We start from the raw sequence: 17,824 nt of genomic DNA on the forward strand, positions 1-17,824 counted from the left end.
TTATCTTAATTTTCTCTTTTTTTCTATTTTTCCTTATTTTTTTCCATCTTTTCCTACTCTCCCACCTCTCAGAAAAGAGCAAGAGGACAAGTGCTGTTTGATAAAGTATGTGAACACCTCAATTTACTGGAAAAGGACTATTTTGGGCTGTTGTTTTATGAGAATTCAGAGCAGAAGGTAAGCCTGTATGAGAGTTTTGTTTGTTTTTCATCACTGCCACTCACTTCAATAGTTCAGTGGGGTATATTCTATTAAATATTTACCATTTCAAACACTTTAAGTAAATGTTGCTGCCTTTTCTCATAGATGTGTAAGAATGCTTTGTTTGTGAACATGAAAGGAATCTAGCCCATAAGTCTGTTACAACTAGGCCTTTGAGTTCCTTTATTTTAATTTTAAGTTTAAAGAAAATTTTTGGCCTTTGTTAAGCGGCTGAAGCTGGTCCATCACTGGTATTGGATGGTAATTATACAAATGAATGGCATTTGATCTGACTGCATTTGAAAGGATTTCTTAAATACCATTTGGTAACTTCCATCTTCTTTTGCACTTGCTTTTTTGTTGGATGGTTGAGCATATCTAGATTGCTCAGCTGAGGAAAATCTTAAATCAGTCAGTGGTGAGTGCTCCATTAATTACCAAAACCCAAATTATCTTTTTAACATCTTAACATTACAGGTTTGGGCTGGGCTGCCTGTTGCTTCCTCCATGAACTAAAGATTTATCTGTTGTCATCTTTTTCTCCAGAAAAAATCAGATGAATTATTACAACCTGAAGCTGGAAAAACTGTATTTCTTTTTAATCTGTATTTGTAGTAAAAGCATCATTACATCATACTGCATCTTAAAGTTATTGCTTTTTTTCTGTCATCTTCCTCTTAACACATTTTGAAAAAAAATAGTGTAATTTCCTGATCTGAATTTCTGGCAACTTCCATTCTGATAAAGCAGATTTCTAGAGTTAGTTGCTTTGGTGCAAAGCTCTCTGTGCAGCATTGAGCAAAATACTCAATTCCTCTATATTAAAAATCTCCATATATAAAATGAGCTTGTTATAGTATTACTTAGATATTTAATTTTTGTTCTTGATTTCTAAACCATTTCCAGACATAAGAATTCCTTTGGTGTAATGATGAAGAACATCTCTGTTGATCTTCTAACTAATATCACAATCTTACCTGCTATTTTCACTTGTTGCTTTATTTGTGCTTCTCACTATTGAAAAACTCTACTCTATATACACAACAAAAAACCATAAAACACCAGTCTGATCTCTGGCAAGAGAGAAAAGATCTAATACTAGACCTGGGCTCCTTGACCTGTATCAGAAAATAGCCCACTGAGTAGATACCAGGAGATGAAATAGGGAGCTTCAGGTTTTTTGAAAGTTGAGCAAAAAAGTCTGAATTGGTGTAGGGTCATGTCTTCTTTTTTTTTTTTCTCCTCTTTTTTTTTTTGTTGTACCTCTAGTTAGACTAAGACTTTCTTGGTATTCTTCAGTCATTGGAATAGAGAAACTGAGGTCCACTCTTTAAAAAGACCCCATCTGTTTTTTCATATGTCTTTTTCCTTGGAGATACTAAAAACTTGTCTGGATATGAACCTGGGCAACCTAATTCAAAACTGGCCTAAAATTCAGAACTGGCTCTTGAATCTCACCTGGACCAGTTATGTCCAGAGGTCTCTTTCAGTGTGAATGAGTCCTTGAATTCCTTATGCATTGACTGTGAAGGTGGTACTTTAGCAACACTCATACATATTTGCATAAATTAAGAGGTATTTACATAAATTGAGAAATATCTGAAAATGGGGTCCTTATTCAAAAGCAGAATAGATCACTTCTCACCTGAGTTAGGGCAGCAGCAGGCTTTTATTTAAAACCTTCTGGAAAAATCTGGTTCTTTTTGTTATGAAGACTAAACAACCTGAATTGCTGGATTTTGTCTTCTTCATACAAATACATTCCTAGTGTTATTTAAGAAACTTAAAAAAACCTATTTCCTAGCAAATTTATGTTTCACATCTCCTACTTTCTGAGAACTTTTGCTCGGTTTAGGGCCCTCTTTTTTGTTCACCTCTGTATTGAGTTAGTTTTGGTACCAGACCTTTTTTTTTTTCTATTATGACTGTTGCCTTTTTAGATTAAAATGCCACAAATCCCTGACCTCCCAGGCCAGTCAGTACTAAATGCTGAATGATGTGTTTTTCCCATTCTTGTGAGCTCATCACAGCTACCCATTTATGAGCCAGCTGTTGAATGCAAGGGCAGCTGTGGCATGTGGCAAGTGAATGCCAGGCACTCTGTTGAATTAGAGCTGCTCCCCAGTGCACCCTCGGGGTACCATTGGAGGAGGGGTCCCATTAACTCTTCTCCATGGGCGTTCAGTGCAGCTGGGAGAGAGGTTACGGCTTCCAATCAGACTGAGTTTAGTTAGCTTTAATACACATTTTAAAACTATTTAGGCCAAATTAGTAATTAATGATTTCTTTGATTTTTTTTGCAAATGTTAAATTTATTAGCCTGAAGTTTAGTTAGAGATTTCATTGCATTGCACCCTCAGAAGTCCGTGAATGCTCCATTCACGCTGCAATTGGTCTGCAGAAGTGTTAGAAAGCTTCTGCTCTTATGTTTTGGGTGCCAGCTGGAAATGCTGCTTTTCTGGATTTGTACAAAATACTTTTGTACTGGTAGAGAACATTTTGTTCTTTGACAATACATTACTTTGTCTCATCTATAACCTTACCATTCACAAATTAAACAAATAGATTTCTGCCTACTGGAGCAAAGTAGTGTGTATTCACTTTGTCTTTTGTTTTGAAAGACAGACCTGTCTTTTCTTCATTAAGAGCTCTAATTTAGGGTAGATTCTTTTGTGGTGTTTGTTTTTATCCATGACAAAAGGCACAGATGCAAAAAAAATTCCACCCCTGTAATTGTGCCTATAAAGGGAATATAGGCATCTGATTTTATTTGACAGAGCAGTAATGAAAGTTGGTGGCTACGTGTGCTTTCAATAAGCTTATTTCAGGCTTGGAAAAGTCAGAAAATGAACTGTATAACTTGTGTAAAGAAGGGATTATTCTTATCATCTTACAGCACAGTCTGTATTGTATGTTCTTTTCTCCTGTTTGTAGTGATAAAAGATGAAGCACTGAAAGTATTATGTACTCAGAAATCCTATTTTTCTCTTGTAGTTATTCCATGCTATATTCTTTATTTATTTAGTTGATGTTATGTCTAAAATGTAAGGATTTAGAATACTTCTAGTTATTGTAGATGCAAGAACATGGCTATGGGTAATTTCAGAATGGAATTCTTGCCAAAACTGAAAACCTAGGATGATAGCTGTAGCTGAAGTGCATCTCAGTTAAAATTATTTGAAGACTTATGTTGTCTTCCAGGGCCTTTCCATGTTAATGTTCTTATAACAGAAAGCAATTTTTCTGACTTAAGCATTATAAATGGTATCCAGGATTTTGGAGAAGTGCTTTCTAACTCTTCCTTTGTAAAAATGTTATGGACTTTGCTTTCTGTGGAAAAATTATCGTAGCTATGGAAAAGTAGAGATCACAGACAAAGCAAGAAATGTGAAATTATTGTCTTTTTTTAAACATTAAAATTGTAATAAATTATAAAAATGGGGTTTTGGTTTTAATTTATAAATAGTATTCATCTAATATACACATGGTGCACTGGTGATGAAATCTACTTGCACCAAGTTCTCATTTACAATAGAGAACTTGATGTGTTAGTCCATATTCACAGGAGACACATTCTCTGTCAGCAGGGGTCATCTATGTTAAAGACTTGCACTACTGCAGAAACAGAGTTCCACATCCTCCTAATTCACACAGATCTGTGAAACTAGACTAGCATTTTTGTCTTCTTGAAAGAAGATAGACTTCAGGTGCAAAAGCCCCTAATAGAGTCTGGGGGATATGCTATTGGGAAAGAGTGTTGCATCTGGAATTTGTTTGCTACCATAGACTGAATAAGGTGGGTCACATTATACCCAGGATGCTCTACTTTGCTAAGTTAGCTGAGAAACACTGATAGAAATAAGCCTTTGGCAGCATTTGTGCTGGCACTGAGGTCTTCCCTCAGACTTTAAAATTGCAAGTACCTGCAGTGGCCTGTTAAAAATTAGATATTTTCCTTAGCCTCACAAGACAGTATATAACTCTTCCCTGTGTTTCACATCTGTCTTTGAAACATTGCAAGACCTGCTGTCAGGCTGGCCTTATGCATGTTTCTTCCATGAATATGCTTGTGTGTGTGTGTGTGTGTGTGTGTGTGTGTATGTGGCCATGGGAAGTAAAGTTTCAAACTCAATGAAGAAAAGTCTTAGTAATTGCAGTTAAAAAGTTTATGTTCCTAGTCTCTTAACCTGGTTTTTCTAACATGTATGGGTAAAAACAGTAAACAGGGACATCTGAGTTAGCAATGAGTATGTGTTACAGATTCCTTAGTCTCACTTCCAAAAGTTAATTTTTGGATGATCTGTCACAAAACTGTCTCTTTGCACATATCAGTAGTAAACTGAAATGTAAAAGCTAATTAATATGTTGCACAGATTATATCAAAGTATTTTTGGTATTGAAGAAATTAAATGCTGGCTGTGGTTTGCTTGTTCATTTTTTTTTTCAGAACTGGCTAGATTCTTCGAAGGAAATAAAGAGACAAATTCGAAGTAAGTACTTCTGTATTCAGACATTATGCTCCTTTTTTTTTCCTCACAGAAATATTCTTCATAAATTTAGTAGCCTGGATGTCGATTGCTTACAGCTTTAAGATAATTTCTATCTGATAGTGATGTGTTCACCTTAAAACAGGAAGCAAATCTTGTATTTCCATCCCCTGTCCAAATAGAGGAGAGGGAGTCACTCAGAATTATGCTGTAGAAGTTAATGATTATACTAGATTATATATTTCTATATTATAATGATTAAGCATTATATTATATTGGAAACTAATCAAATATATTATTGCCCCAAAATTTTCTCTTGTTGTGTGAGTAATAGTTGATATTTTTACATCCTGAAACCATAGTTGTTTTTCAGCTTTGCACTGATAGCTGGTTATTGGATGGAGAATGCAGTCATGCAAAGATGGTCATGATTGGTGTCATAGGACTTTCTTGCTTTAAATAATCACCAGAAGAATATGAACCTACAAAAAGATATTTAATATGTTTTACAGAAAATTAATATTCTTCAATACTGATCAGTCCACCATTGACTTTTTTGATAATGTCCATCATTTTCAGAATGGAGATGGCATAGAAAGCATAATCTTGGAATGTCTCACTACAGTGCTTTTCAGACAGAATCTGCTTGAAATGCCTTACTACTTCCTATACTTAGTACATGATGAGTAATTTATTTTACTCTGTTTGCATAAAGCTCTGTCAAAGCTCTTCACTAGCTGGGGAGTGTATGGAGAGTTAATCTAGGTGATACTCTGCCTGAATCTACATATCACAAAATAAGTGGCCACTGAAACATGCTGTCCAGCCCCTGCTCTTACTGAACTTATTGTCATTGCCTTAGTAATTTGTGGCCAAACTAGGATTTTTTTTGTTGTTTTGTTTTTCAGTGGAAACCTTTTGGTAACACCTGATAGGAAAGTGGGGAGAAGAGGCTGATGATAATATTTACAAACCTAGACTTGCAGCACGAAAATTTAAGCTAAGAAACCGGCTGTACTCATAATTAAGAACAGCATTGTGTTATTTATAATGACAAGCAGATGGTTTCTTTACTGCTGTTAACTCCATGTTTTAAGGCAATACTCATTTTTTCCAGAAGTCGTAGTGGTGTTAATTCCTTTTTCTTCACATCTTTGCCTATTGATGAAATCCCTTAATAGGAAGGTGTGGTTTATATTCTCATTATGGAAATGAAAGTTGTAGAAGCTGGTTTTTTGATCCAGCATGCTCTTGTGTAAGCAAACTAGACCTGTTAAAATGGTGAATATACTAATATGCAAGTAGCATCCACACCTTTAATTAAGGAAGAGTTACTGGTATTGGAACTTCTGCAGGTATTCAGTGGAAGTCTATTAGTTGTCCAAATATGCAGGCTAAAGGCTGTTTGGTTTGGTTTTAATAAACAGCAAAAGATGGAGCATGTTGCTACTTTTTGTATCAACTTTGCTGATACAAATGTCGATATATTTTTGTATTTTGTAGCACTTTGCATGCTATCTAGCCTACAAATTAGTGTCACAAATTTGAAGTGTAAGAACTGACCTGAAATTTTTTTGGATGCACTAGGCAGAGTTCTTTTTAATACTATATCATGTGCACTACAGAAGTATATGTTAAGGGAGTTTGATTTTCCATACAGCATGGAGCAAGTCCATTGAATGTTATTGAATAAGGAATCATGATGGGATTTTTTTTCCCTCTGGTCTGTAGTATTTCAGAGTTGATAGGCATACTAAAATAAACAGTGAAGTAAGAACATGATTTTAAGGATTTTAAAATGATGCTTGTTTACACCTATATGCAAGTAATTAGTATAGTGTTAGTTGTGTTCCTCAGCATTAGTCTATTAAAGTTTCCAGATATTGGAATCTTAACATTTAATCCTCCAGCTACATGAGTATGTAATGAGACTTTTTTCATTTCAGGCTTAATTTGTCTTTAATAAAGAATGGAAATCCTGTGTACAAAAATACTCATTAAATTTAAGATACCTGTAAAACCTATTAGTGCATTTGAAAGTTGGAAATGACCATTGACCGAATGAACTCTTGAACCTGAGATCAGCTCAGTTGGACAGAGTTGTTTTTCAGTTGGTGCTGAAAAACAAAAAACAAGCCAAGCTTGTGGGTTCAATCCCCTCTATGGGCCATTCACTTAAGAGCTGGGCTTGCTGACCTTTGTGGTTCCCTTCCAACTCTGAATATTTAGTGATTTATTTTTCTCTTGTATGGCACAAACTGAAGCACTAGCATGCTAGATAAGTGTATTTGGACAAATACATTGATTGGAGCACATAAAGGTGACACTTTCAGAAATGTAGTTCAGCACATCAGTTTGCAACATAATATTTACAACAATCTCTGTCTCTTAAATGTGAGCAACACCAAAACTCTGCGCATTGGGGATGTATGTACCACCTGTGAGTGGGAAAGATGAAATAAGAATCCTGTAGTCTCCCCCAGGTCATGTTCTGCAGGCTGTCTCTTGCTGTGTCACAGTCCTCAGCCCCTCTGTGAGATCTCTTACTTGTACAGGTTGGCCTTTGGCTGGGCAATTATGTCGGATCTCAGCAGTTACTGATGTTACTTCAGCTAATGAACATGATCCACAAATTACTGTCTCTGTTCTCAGGGCTACAAAGGTGACAAAAATCTTGTTTGCTTTCAGCCAGCCTGATCTCTTCAGGAAAATGAATTCTTGACTTTTTTTAACTCATGTACTTGGCTATCCACTGGCATGTGTTAAAACCTCTAATTACTTCTTTCAGGGACAGGTAGGTAATTACATTTCTGTCACTATCTTTTTGAAAATTGGTACATCTCAAGTGGATTCAGGCTTTTGCAAAACTGAGAATCACAGCTAGATTATTGTGATGGTACAGGCAGTAGCAAATGACCTTGAAATGGTCAAATCTCAGACTACACAGAGGGTGTGTTGGGTCACCCTTATACAAAATGCAATTTGAGAATTTATCTCTTTAAACCAAAGGTCATATTATGTCAATTTAAAGTTTTTCTAGCCTGCAGCATGGTTAGTATTTTTACTGCAAAAAATACTCCCATGTCACATATTTTGTGTTCTATATCTTGTAAGAAATGGAGAGGGTTCAGATGTTGAGGACAGAATAAGCTGGAGAACTAAGAGAAGTTTTGATTAATTAGGAAAGAGCTTACATTTTAGGTGCACAACTCTGGTTGTCTGACTTTAGTGCTAACAAATGTATGGGTATGCTCAGGCATCAAAATATGGTGGTCACTTTATACAGGTTCATTTTATTTTACATCCTTCTATTTTATATATATTTAGCTATATATCTGTAAGAGTTGTAGCTAATTTTCATCTAAGCTGATTACACTAGAGTGTGGATTGTTATTGTTGAAGAAGTACCTGTGCCAAGGGAAGGGTTTTCTTGCAAAAGCTGTCATACTTGAGTAAAAGCCAGAAAAAGCCTTTCCTGGGGAAAAACCCCTCACTGATTTTTCCCAGTTGAGATGGGATGAATCATGTTAAATGCATGCTGCTATCTGGTTGGTTATTTTGCATTCTTTTCTCTAAGAATGGGCCTAAAGTTGCCACAGAAGCGTTTTTGATGTAACAAGCTGGCTAGAAAAATTTTTGACATTTCTGTAGTCCATACTACTGAAAATCCAAACAGAGAGCCTTATCAGGGACAGAATGCTAAATACAATTTTAAATCATCTTTGGGGTTGATGTTTTTTGTCCTGGCTACCAACTCTATAAGGAGACAGCAATAGTGTGCATTATTATGTGCCAACTATGATCATATGTCTGGTTTGTGCATCTATAAAAAGTGCTTTAGTCTGAAGTAGAAATATAGACTGTGCATATTGTAATAAACTTGCTACTCTTTATTTAGGGGATAAATGTGCTTTCAGTAATCAGGAAAAAAAAAAGGTCACCAGCTGTCCAGAAAATATTTAGTAAAAAATCAACCTCAATATTTTTTCAATAAATTAGCAATTTAATCAGTGTAAGTAGAGATAGGATTTTTTTTTTTACAAAGCCTACACACTCAGAGGATTTTCACAGAGAATATAGTTTTTTTCAGTTTTTTTTTTTTTCTTCAAACCACACCTAAGTCTCCTGGCTACAGTGCTTTCTGAAAGTTAGCTGTCAGAAAGAGCAATAGTTTAACAGGAATTCATATGTGACTAGTTTAACTGCAATTTTAGACCAGGAAAAACTTGAAGACTGGTTTAGTACCAGTGTGGAAGAACACATCCTTCATCCTTTCTCCAGCTCTGTTAACATGACAGCTCTCCTTGAATGCTTTTTGTGTAGATATTTTGGCCCTATTGCTCATGCTCATCACTTTGATTTACCCAATATCAGCATCTTTCCATTAAATTATGCCGATTCCCTGGGAGATGATGGAAGTAGGTTAATCTATGCCATATTTAACTGTGTTTCTTATGCTGAATGTGTTCATTACTGTTGGACTTTTTTTTCTCCGAGGTATTTTTGTCTTAATTCTGTTTTGCACTGCATTGCAGTAGGTGATGCAATGATAAATGAGACCTCATTTAAGGGTCCTGCCCTATTTTGTACACAAAATTGTACAAAATCTTGAAAACTGGGAATGTTAGGACACACTAAAACCCAGAGCTCTCAAAGAGAAATAGTGGCTTAGCAGCCAGGTGTAGAATGAGGTTCACATTTAAACAAAAATCGAAGTGCTTCAGTGAATAGCCATGTCTGAAAAACCAAAATAATTTTTTAAATGTTGGAAGACATTAGAAATTCTGACACACTTCTTTACTTTTAATATATATGGAATTTCAGAACAGTTTTATTTTTAAGAAAGTGGCCTTAAATAATGTTAGTACTTTTTTCTAGCATTGTGTGGAAAGTGGCATTTCAGTCTTTTTTTGTTGCTGTAGAAAGACAAATTTTTCAAAGCACAATTTATTCTGTGTAATACAGATTTCTAAAATAATTTACTGCCCAAAATGCTAACATTCTGAAAATGTATTTTAATTATTGATGTGTGACTTAGCTTTCAAATCTTAAACATTTATTTAAAAACAAATATATGAATAAAGGCAACATTTTATGGTTTTATTCTTATTTTAATAATAAATTATTATTCTAGTTTTTTTCCTAGCAAATTATTAATCTAGTTTTAGGCATGCTTCTGCTTAAAAAAAAAAAAGCATCTGCATTATATAACATACATTATATAATGCATGTGCTATCAATTCTAACATATGAGAATTTAAATATCACTGTTATTGTAGTTGCTTAATGTGGTGCTTACCAAAAAAATATTTTAAAGTAGGAATGGCTAATATTTTTGTCTTCTGTGCATTCTCAATGAATAATTTATTATATTTCTGTAATATACAACAACACAGAGCTCATTTTGATATCATGTTCACAGTTAGTGTACAGTCTCTCAAACTAAGTTTATACAGGAAGAGACTGTTAGCTTTGGAGGAGTTGGAAATAATCACAAATTCAATGCAAGTACCTTTGAACACATAATATCTTAGAAGCGTTAATATATTATGGTCTTTTAAATTAAAAATATCTTCTGATATTTGTGTAACTTACTGTAAAACATAATTTAAAAATAATTTTTAACATGCTGATCTTTTATTATATCCGTGGGTCTCTACCTGCTAATGAAAATAATCTATGCTTCCTAATAATGTACAGTAAAAAACAGAAAAAAAACCTCCCTCACGATTTCAGCGATTAGGATTTATTCTACTTTCTTACATTTTTCCAATAAAGTTTTTTCTTTGCTTACTTGGACTTAATTGAAATTAACAATCAGATATTTCCTGTGTTTAGGTCTACCTTGGATATTCACCTTTAATGTGAAGTTTTATCCCCCTGATCCGTCACAGTTGACTGAAGACATCACTAGGTAAGCACAGGTCCTAATTTTAACCTTTAACTTACTGTTAGTCTAATTTAAAAGCCACAGAGAATTTCTTCTTCAGTTTCTGGCTACTGTACACTACAGATATTCTTACATCCATCAACTGCTTTTTGGAACAAGGTCGAAAAGGTAAAATGAAAACTTCTGGAAAAAAACTGAGCAAGAAGAATTGTTAGGTGGGGATATGATTTGGGCAGCAGGTAAGGTGTGAGTGATAGTATGTGAAAGAAGCCAGTGCTTTATTGTCACAATGCTGCTTTATTATGAAACAAATGAGGGCACAGGAGCCTTGGGCAAAGCTCAATGGATACAAGATACTTCAGTAATAATCTAGACTAGGTGGATGAAAATGTGAATTTATCCATGTGCTTTAAATAAAGCCATAAAACATAATAAAGCCTGAAAATAAGTATCTTCCAAACTTCTTAGATAGAAAGTACTTGGAATGTGGTGGATACTAAGCACCTAAAAGTAGCATTGCAAGGCTGATAACTGGGGTCAGAGTGCAGGGAACTGATTCATTTTTCTCACAAGCTAAAGGAAACCTAAATACTTTGGTTTGGAGTTAGCTGATTTTACTGAGGCAGGATATATGTTACTACTATGTGTTGCATTGGATCACCCTTCTGCAAAAAATAAAATAGCTGTGCAAGTGTGCTGCTAATATAATACTACAGATAGGGATTTGTAGCATCATAAAAGATGTTTAGTGCAGAGTGTATTTACAGGAATTTGTGTTTGTGTTCTTTGAAAATTTTCAGTGAGTTGGTTGGTTTTTCTATTGGGTGTTCAACTCATAAAACATTTTTTGGTTATATCTTCAATCTAAGTTTCACTAGTAAGACTTTTTTTAAAAACATACATTAAAAAAAAAGTCTCTGCTAAGGTGGGCATGTCTGCTGATGTTTAACTTGTTAAATTTGGTGGAAGGCTGTATACAGTACTGAAAGATTGAATTCTTTGAATTCTTTTTGAATTGTTTAAAGAATGGTAATTATGGTTTCAGTACTAATCTGGATTTCTTTTCTGTATTACATGACATGATTAGCTTGTAAACTGCAAGGGATATAAAAGTTGGAGTTTTAAAGCCAAAAGGAAATGTCAAAGAAATGCATAGCTTATACTTTTAAACCATAGTTACCTACAGGCTACAATGTGAACTAAACGAGTTCCTAAGTCAGCTTTTGTTTAAAACTAGATGGCTTTTTATTCGTTTATATTTGAAATCAGAATTTTTCCTGCTTTTTACATTTTTAGTGAAAGTAATATTGACCCTTAAAAATCAAGTGAAATTTACTGTGTAGTAATAATGCTCAAATAATATAATGTCATTATTTGCATTAATGTTTTTCCTTACTTTCAAATATGCGTACCCAGTTATATGCATCTTGATGAGTTCTGCCATATTTCTCATTATCTACCGTAGGTAACCCTTCCTTTGTTCTTCTTTCTCTTTGGTTGTTTTTTTCTCCTTTGTCTTGCAGGTATTTCTTGTGCCTACAGCTTCGCCAGGATATTGTATCTGGCCGACTGCCATGTTCTTTTGTGACTCACGCCCTCCTTGGTTCATATACCCTGCAGGCTGAGCTGGGTGATCATGACCCAGAGGAGCACAGCAGTGATTATATCAGTGAATTCCAGTTTGCACCCAATCAGACTCAAGAAATGGAAGAGAAAGTGGCTGAGCTACACAAAACACACAGGTATGTCAGATACAGTGGGATTAAAAGAAGTCATCACATTTTGTCATATTTATGTCAGTTCTCCTAAGAGTATGTGTAAATCTGCTGAGGTAAACTTATTGGTGCTTTGGAAATTGTTTCTTATGAAACTAAAAGCTCTTTGGTGTGTTTAGAAAGCTGAGTTTGAAAATAGTAGTTGCACTAAGGTCTTGGTAGAGAACGTTTGGAAAAAAGTATTTTTATATGAATTAGTTTAAGCAGCATACGTCTGTTTAAATGAGTGAAGGCGGAAATCTGTACTCAAGTAAAATAATATGCTGTGAAAGAACACTTTTCCTGTAGGGCAGAAATGCTCTTGATACCTTATAAACTGAGGTTTTTCTATCAGTCTGAATTCCAGGATTCCACTCAGTTTTTTGCCAATAAATTCAAGGCTTGTTCTATGGTTTTAGGGGCTTGACTCCAGCACAGGCGGATTCCCAGTTCCTAGAAAATGCTAAGAGACTCTCCATGTATGGAGTGGATTTACATCATGCCAAGGTATTGGGGATTGGGTTCATTTGGTTTTGTTTTAGGGTAGACATGCTAAGTATTAAAGAAAATATTGTATATATAGATTATTTTTTAAAAAGTCATATGCTTAATTTTTGGCTGTAAGCCTTTATCTCTTGGTTATAATAATTACTCAATTTACAACTGTAACATCAGTAGAATTTATAAGAAGTTTATTTAGTGCATAGTGCATATAGTCATGTGTATATATTCATGTGCAGCTTGTCTATGCACTAAATAAATATTTATTATTTACTTATTAAATAAATAATAATAAATAATCTTTTTTATTTATAATCATTCCTAAGTGCAGATAAATACATTTCACTCCAAAGAGTGTCATAATATTTCACTCCTAAGAGCAGATAAATACATTTAAAATATTATATTTTCTATGCCAAGGAGATGTAGGGCCAATAAACTAAAGCCTAAAGGAACTTGTAATTGTTTTCATAGTACCATGAGAGTTAAAAAAATATGGGGGGGAGGTTGTGGGGGAGGATTTTGGTGCTTTTTCCACTTCCAGGGGTAGGTCAAATCACATTTTCATTTCTAGTGGGAATTTTTTCTTTTTTGTTAAAACCTCAGAAGACAAATGACTAACCTCTTCCCAATCCCTCTCATAAATCCAGAATCTCAAATCATTAGGAAATTTAAGGTATTGTAAGCGCATCAGTCTTGCATTTAAAAAAGAAAACCAAGACTTTTAAGTACTGGAGAAATATGGTTAAATTTTGTTTTGTTAGTTCTGCCAGTGAAGCAACTCCATGATGACTGTGTCGGCATTTGATGTAGCTGATCAGTTGTTGGGGAGGACATGAGATTCTGCTGTATTGTGTAGTGTATCAGTAAGTGATTAGTGTAGCCTGTAAAACTTGCATCAAATGCTGCCAGTGAAAGAGAATGCTCAGAATCCTATCACTATCTCCTCTATCTTTGCTGGAATAGTACGTGACTGTAAAAGATCACCTTGATCATCAACTTGTTCAGACTTCCACTGACTGCTTTAAGTGGGACAGGCCTGGTTTTCATTTTTCTTCTTTTAATATTTATTGAAATTATTACTAGCACACACACTGGCCATACCTTTCCTGCTTTTAAGTTGTTAACTTAGTCCCTATTACCAGAATATTGAAGAATTTCCCAGAACTGTAGCATATGAATGCCAAAACCATTACTTAGAGTCCAAAGCCTTACCTATAAAATGAATATACTTGGCTATTTCTGATTTAAGAATCTCATTGTCAGAGTCAGGTTTGAATATGAAACATGTCCCAGTTACAATATTCCCTCAAGGCATGTCAGCAATAATTGCTTGTTCGGAATGTCATTGAAGTGATTTTTATGATGTTGTCTCATACCTGGTAGGACTCTGAAGGTGTGGATATCATGCTGGGTGTATGTGCTAATGGCCTGCTGATTTACAAAGACAGACTCCGCATCAACCGCTTCGCTTGGCCAAAAATTCTGAAGATTTCCTACAAGCGAAGTAATTTCTACATCAAAGTCAGGCCAGCAGAAGTAAGTAGCACCTTTCAGTCTTCTTTCTTTTGTGAGATCATTTCTGTCCAGCAATAAGAAAGCATCCTCATTTTTTCCACAGCTGTCCTTATAAGCTTATGATATATTCAAACAGAACTTATGAGTGTTTTTTCCTCTTCAGATTCTAATGATTGTATTAAACAACAGTCTTGATTAGTAAAGCCAAACCAAGAAGAAGATCTATTTTATTTAAGTATAATTCTTTTAAAAGGCTGGAAGTTCTGATATTTAAAAAAATAAGTTTAAAAGGAAGTCTTATGGCAGGAGTATTACAGCTTGATAGAGTAAGGGAACTATCTGAACTCTACCTCTTCATTAAGAGCCAGCTTAAGGAAATGGATTAATTTATTTGTGGATTCTTTCCAGCTGGAACAGTTTGAGAGCACCATTGGGTTCAAACTGCCAAACCATCGGGCTGCTAAAAGGTTATGGAAGGTTTGTGTGGAGCACCATACTTTCTTCAGGTAAATGATAATTCTCTCCTTCCCCCACTTTGCAATGTATACTCATATCTTTCTTTTAAAGGATGGAGGAAAGTTAAGATTTCCCCCTTCTTTGCCCCTTGCACTATCACCTCTTAGATAGAAGATACCCTAACAATAATTGACCCCAAATTACCAATTCCTAAAGTCTCAAGTACAATTAACTGCTTTATCAAAACTTTCAGAGTGCTAAGAGGATGGAACTAAACAAATGGTCATGGAGCACTGGAGGTATGCAAGAACTGTCTGGCCTTAATCCTGTGCCATGTGCTCTGAAATGATCCTGCTTGAGCAGGGAGGTTGGACCAGATGACCCACAGTGGTCCCTTCCAACCTGATACTTTCTGTGATATGTGGTAAGATTTCCTGAGAGACTGACTTTTCAGAATGATGACCTAAAAAGCCCTTATACATCATCACAGAAACTATTAGGGCTTGACAGTAATCTTCATTCAATTAATTTCAACATTCTTCTAAGTGTAAATGCTTCTAGTGGAGCTTTTCCTTATTTATGAACTAGGTTGAGTACACAGTCATTCTTCAAAAAACAAAATCACTTTAAACTATTTGTTTATGTAATAATCCATACTATCCTCTGCATTTTTTTCTCCAGCAACTGAGGAACACAGAATTCTGAGCTGGTCACTGAAACTATGATCTCTTTGTAAATGAGCGCCTTAACAAGAGGCCAAGATTTGTTCCTCTGTCTACTTCCTTCACTGAAAAGAATTTTGACATTGTTTGATTTTTATAACACACATTCCATGAGGATGTACATATGCCCCCTGCAGCCTAGGAGTCACAGATTTAGGCTGACTCTCCTATGAACTGGGTAGGCATTGAATCTGAGTTTTTTCTTCAAAGCACAGTACCTAGGGTGTGTAATGGTAAGCTTTCTCCTTCAGTAGCCCATTTGTTTTTAAAAAAACCAGTGTTTTAAAGTAGATGCAATCCTGTTGTGAATATACATGCTAGACAGAACTTCAGAGAACTTGGGGACCAGGAGGCCTAAGCAGATGATTACTGAAACTGTCTCATTGGACGGTTTTCAGTATTCAGATTTTCATAGATTGCACCATGTTCTTGAATGCAAAGAGAGAACTTATGCTGAAATTGCCAAATCTCAGCATAAATCACTCCAAATGCTTAATTTAGAAACACTTATTTTTTAAATCCTGATCAGACCTTTTTTTTTTTTTCATGTTGATAGAATTCATTTATTAACACAGTCCAGCATTCTCTTCTTGAAAATTTGAAGTCTGCTTTGGCTAGTTGTGTCTATTACACAAACAGCATGCAGTTCTTTCCACAGTGAAAAGTTTATTAATACTCTTCAAATAACTCATGCAGTGATTTGCTTTGTTTGTAAGATGTATTTCCTAGTTTTATAGTAATCAAATAGACCTGATTAAGAAAAAAGCAAATCTTATGAAAGTCAAAAATCCTAAACTGACAACTATCATTTGCAAGTCTGAAAGCTTTCAGGAGCATTAATAGCTATGAAATAACGTTACTACAGAAATACTGACATAATAAAAATAATTGGATTTTATTCCAAATCAGAAGTGGCTTTTCCTAACCAGGAATGACATTATAACAAGAATTATATAACAAATACTTGAACCATTCTGTAAATCTATATACTCCACTGATGTCATCAGGGAGAAAATCCTCAGAACCTCTCATCCTGATTTAAAAACAGTAAAATAAAGCCAGCTCTATCTCCCTTCAAAGATAAAAAGCAGAAAGCAATTGCTACAGTCCAAGAGACTGCAGCTCATCCAGAGCATGTGTAAAGCTTGTGTATGATGCCACAGTCAATTGTATACAGTTTAGATATTTATAGCTTCCAAATCTCTTAGCATGCCCTATATAAAACATGGTAAGATTCCTTGTGTTGTCTTATGTAATGTTTCAGTTTATCTCAAATAATCACATTGAGATCTGTTTTCTTATAATGTATAGGAAATTCACTAGTATATGAAGTTATTCTTTAAAATTGTAATGAACTGTATTGAAAATGATTACCAAAGGGCATTGTATTCACTTGTTATCAGCTCAGACTTAGAGGGTTCCAGTAGCATCTTCAAAGAGCAGCAATCTCCATAAAAAATGCAGTCAAACCATATATCTACATAAAAATTTTGAAGTAAGCTTAGTTGGCAACTCTGGATCTTAACCAGCGTCTGCAGAAATGTGGTTTTTTTTCTGCTTCATGATATTTTATTTGATATTTTTATGGGTTTTTTTTCAGCATCTCCTCAGAATGTCTTAAAGTGGTAAAAGCACAATTTTCAGTTATTCATGTAATTAAACCTGTAATACAAAAATCCATTCAAATGCCCTTAATCAGGAAGTAGTTAGTTCTCTTGTTTTTTCCATATTAAGAGATTAAAAGTTTATCTCAGCAGGGTGGAAGATAAAAATGGCAGTTAATGCTGCAACCTTGCCAAGAATGGAAAATCAAGAACTGAAGGAACCTTGGAAAAACCCTTTTAGCCTTCTTCCTCTTAGTACATAATGCACTCCCTCTTGGAAATAATGGGGAGAAGAACAAGACTTGAATTGTTTTCTTTATAAATGTTGGAATAAATTAAGTTTTAGGTGCATGCATATGCATCTTAGGCATGGGGAATTGTATGCTTCTGGCTAGTGCTCCAGTAAACATCCCCTCTTAGGGAAAAGGGGGAAAAGTGTTTTAAGATTTAGGTTTACTTCTCATTTCCTACTCTAATTTGGTTGATAAGAAATTAATTTATTTCCAAGTCTAGTCTGTTTTGCTCATGAGGGTAATAAGTGAATGATGTCTCCCTGTCCTTATCTCACCCTTAAGCTGCTTGTTACATTTATCTCTCTCTTTTGTCCAGCTGAGAAAGGAGAGTCTTTGGTGGGGCCCTGTTATCAGCCAGGGTCATCTCACTGTTCTGTTTGCTAGGTATCTGAAAATTC

The 17,824-nt window shown here is 34.9% G+C and overlaps 1 protein-coding gene across 13 annotated transcripts in view; it reads left to right on the forward strand.

Moving 5' to 3' along the window:
• Positions 1–17,824, forward strand: part of EPB41L2 (erythrocyte membrane protein band 4.1 like 2) — a 103,773-nt gene that overhangs the window by 61,838 nt on the left and 24,111 nt on the right. For all 13 annotated transcript variants that reach the window (XM_050972152.1, XM_050972165.1, XM_050972161.1 and 10 more), the window contains exons 5-11: positions 73–177; positions 4,649–4,691; positions 10,527–10,602; positions 12,102–12,320; positions 12,752–12,839; positions 14,220–14,372; positions 14,760–14,857. In XM_050972152.1, the coding sequence (XP_050828109.1) occupies positions 73–177; positions 4,649–4,691; positions 10,527–10,602; positions 12,102–12,320; positions 12,752–12,839; positions 14,220–14,372; positions 14,760–14,857 (782 nt within the window). The remainder of the gene's footprint in view (positions 1–72; positions 178–4,648; positions 4,692–10,526; positions 10,603–12,101; positions 12,321–12,751; positions 12,840–14,219; positions 14,373–14,759; positions 14,858–17,824) is intronic.

The sequence above is a fragment of the Serinus canaria genome, chromosome 3 (assembly GCF_022539315.1).
Source record: "Serinus canaria isolate serCan28SL12 chromosome 3, serCan2020, whole genome shotgun sequence".
Taxonomy (NCBI): Eukaryota; Metazoa; Chordata; class Aves; order Passeriformes; family Fringillidae; genus Serinus; species Serinus canaria.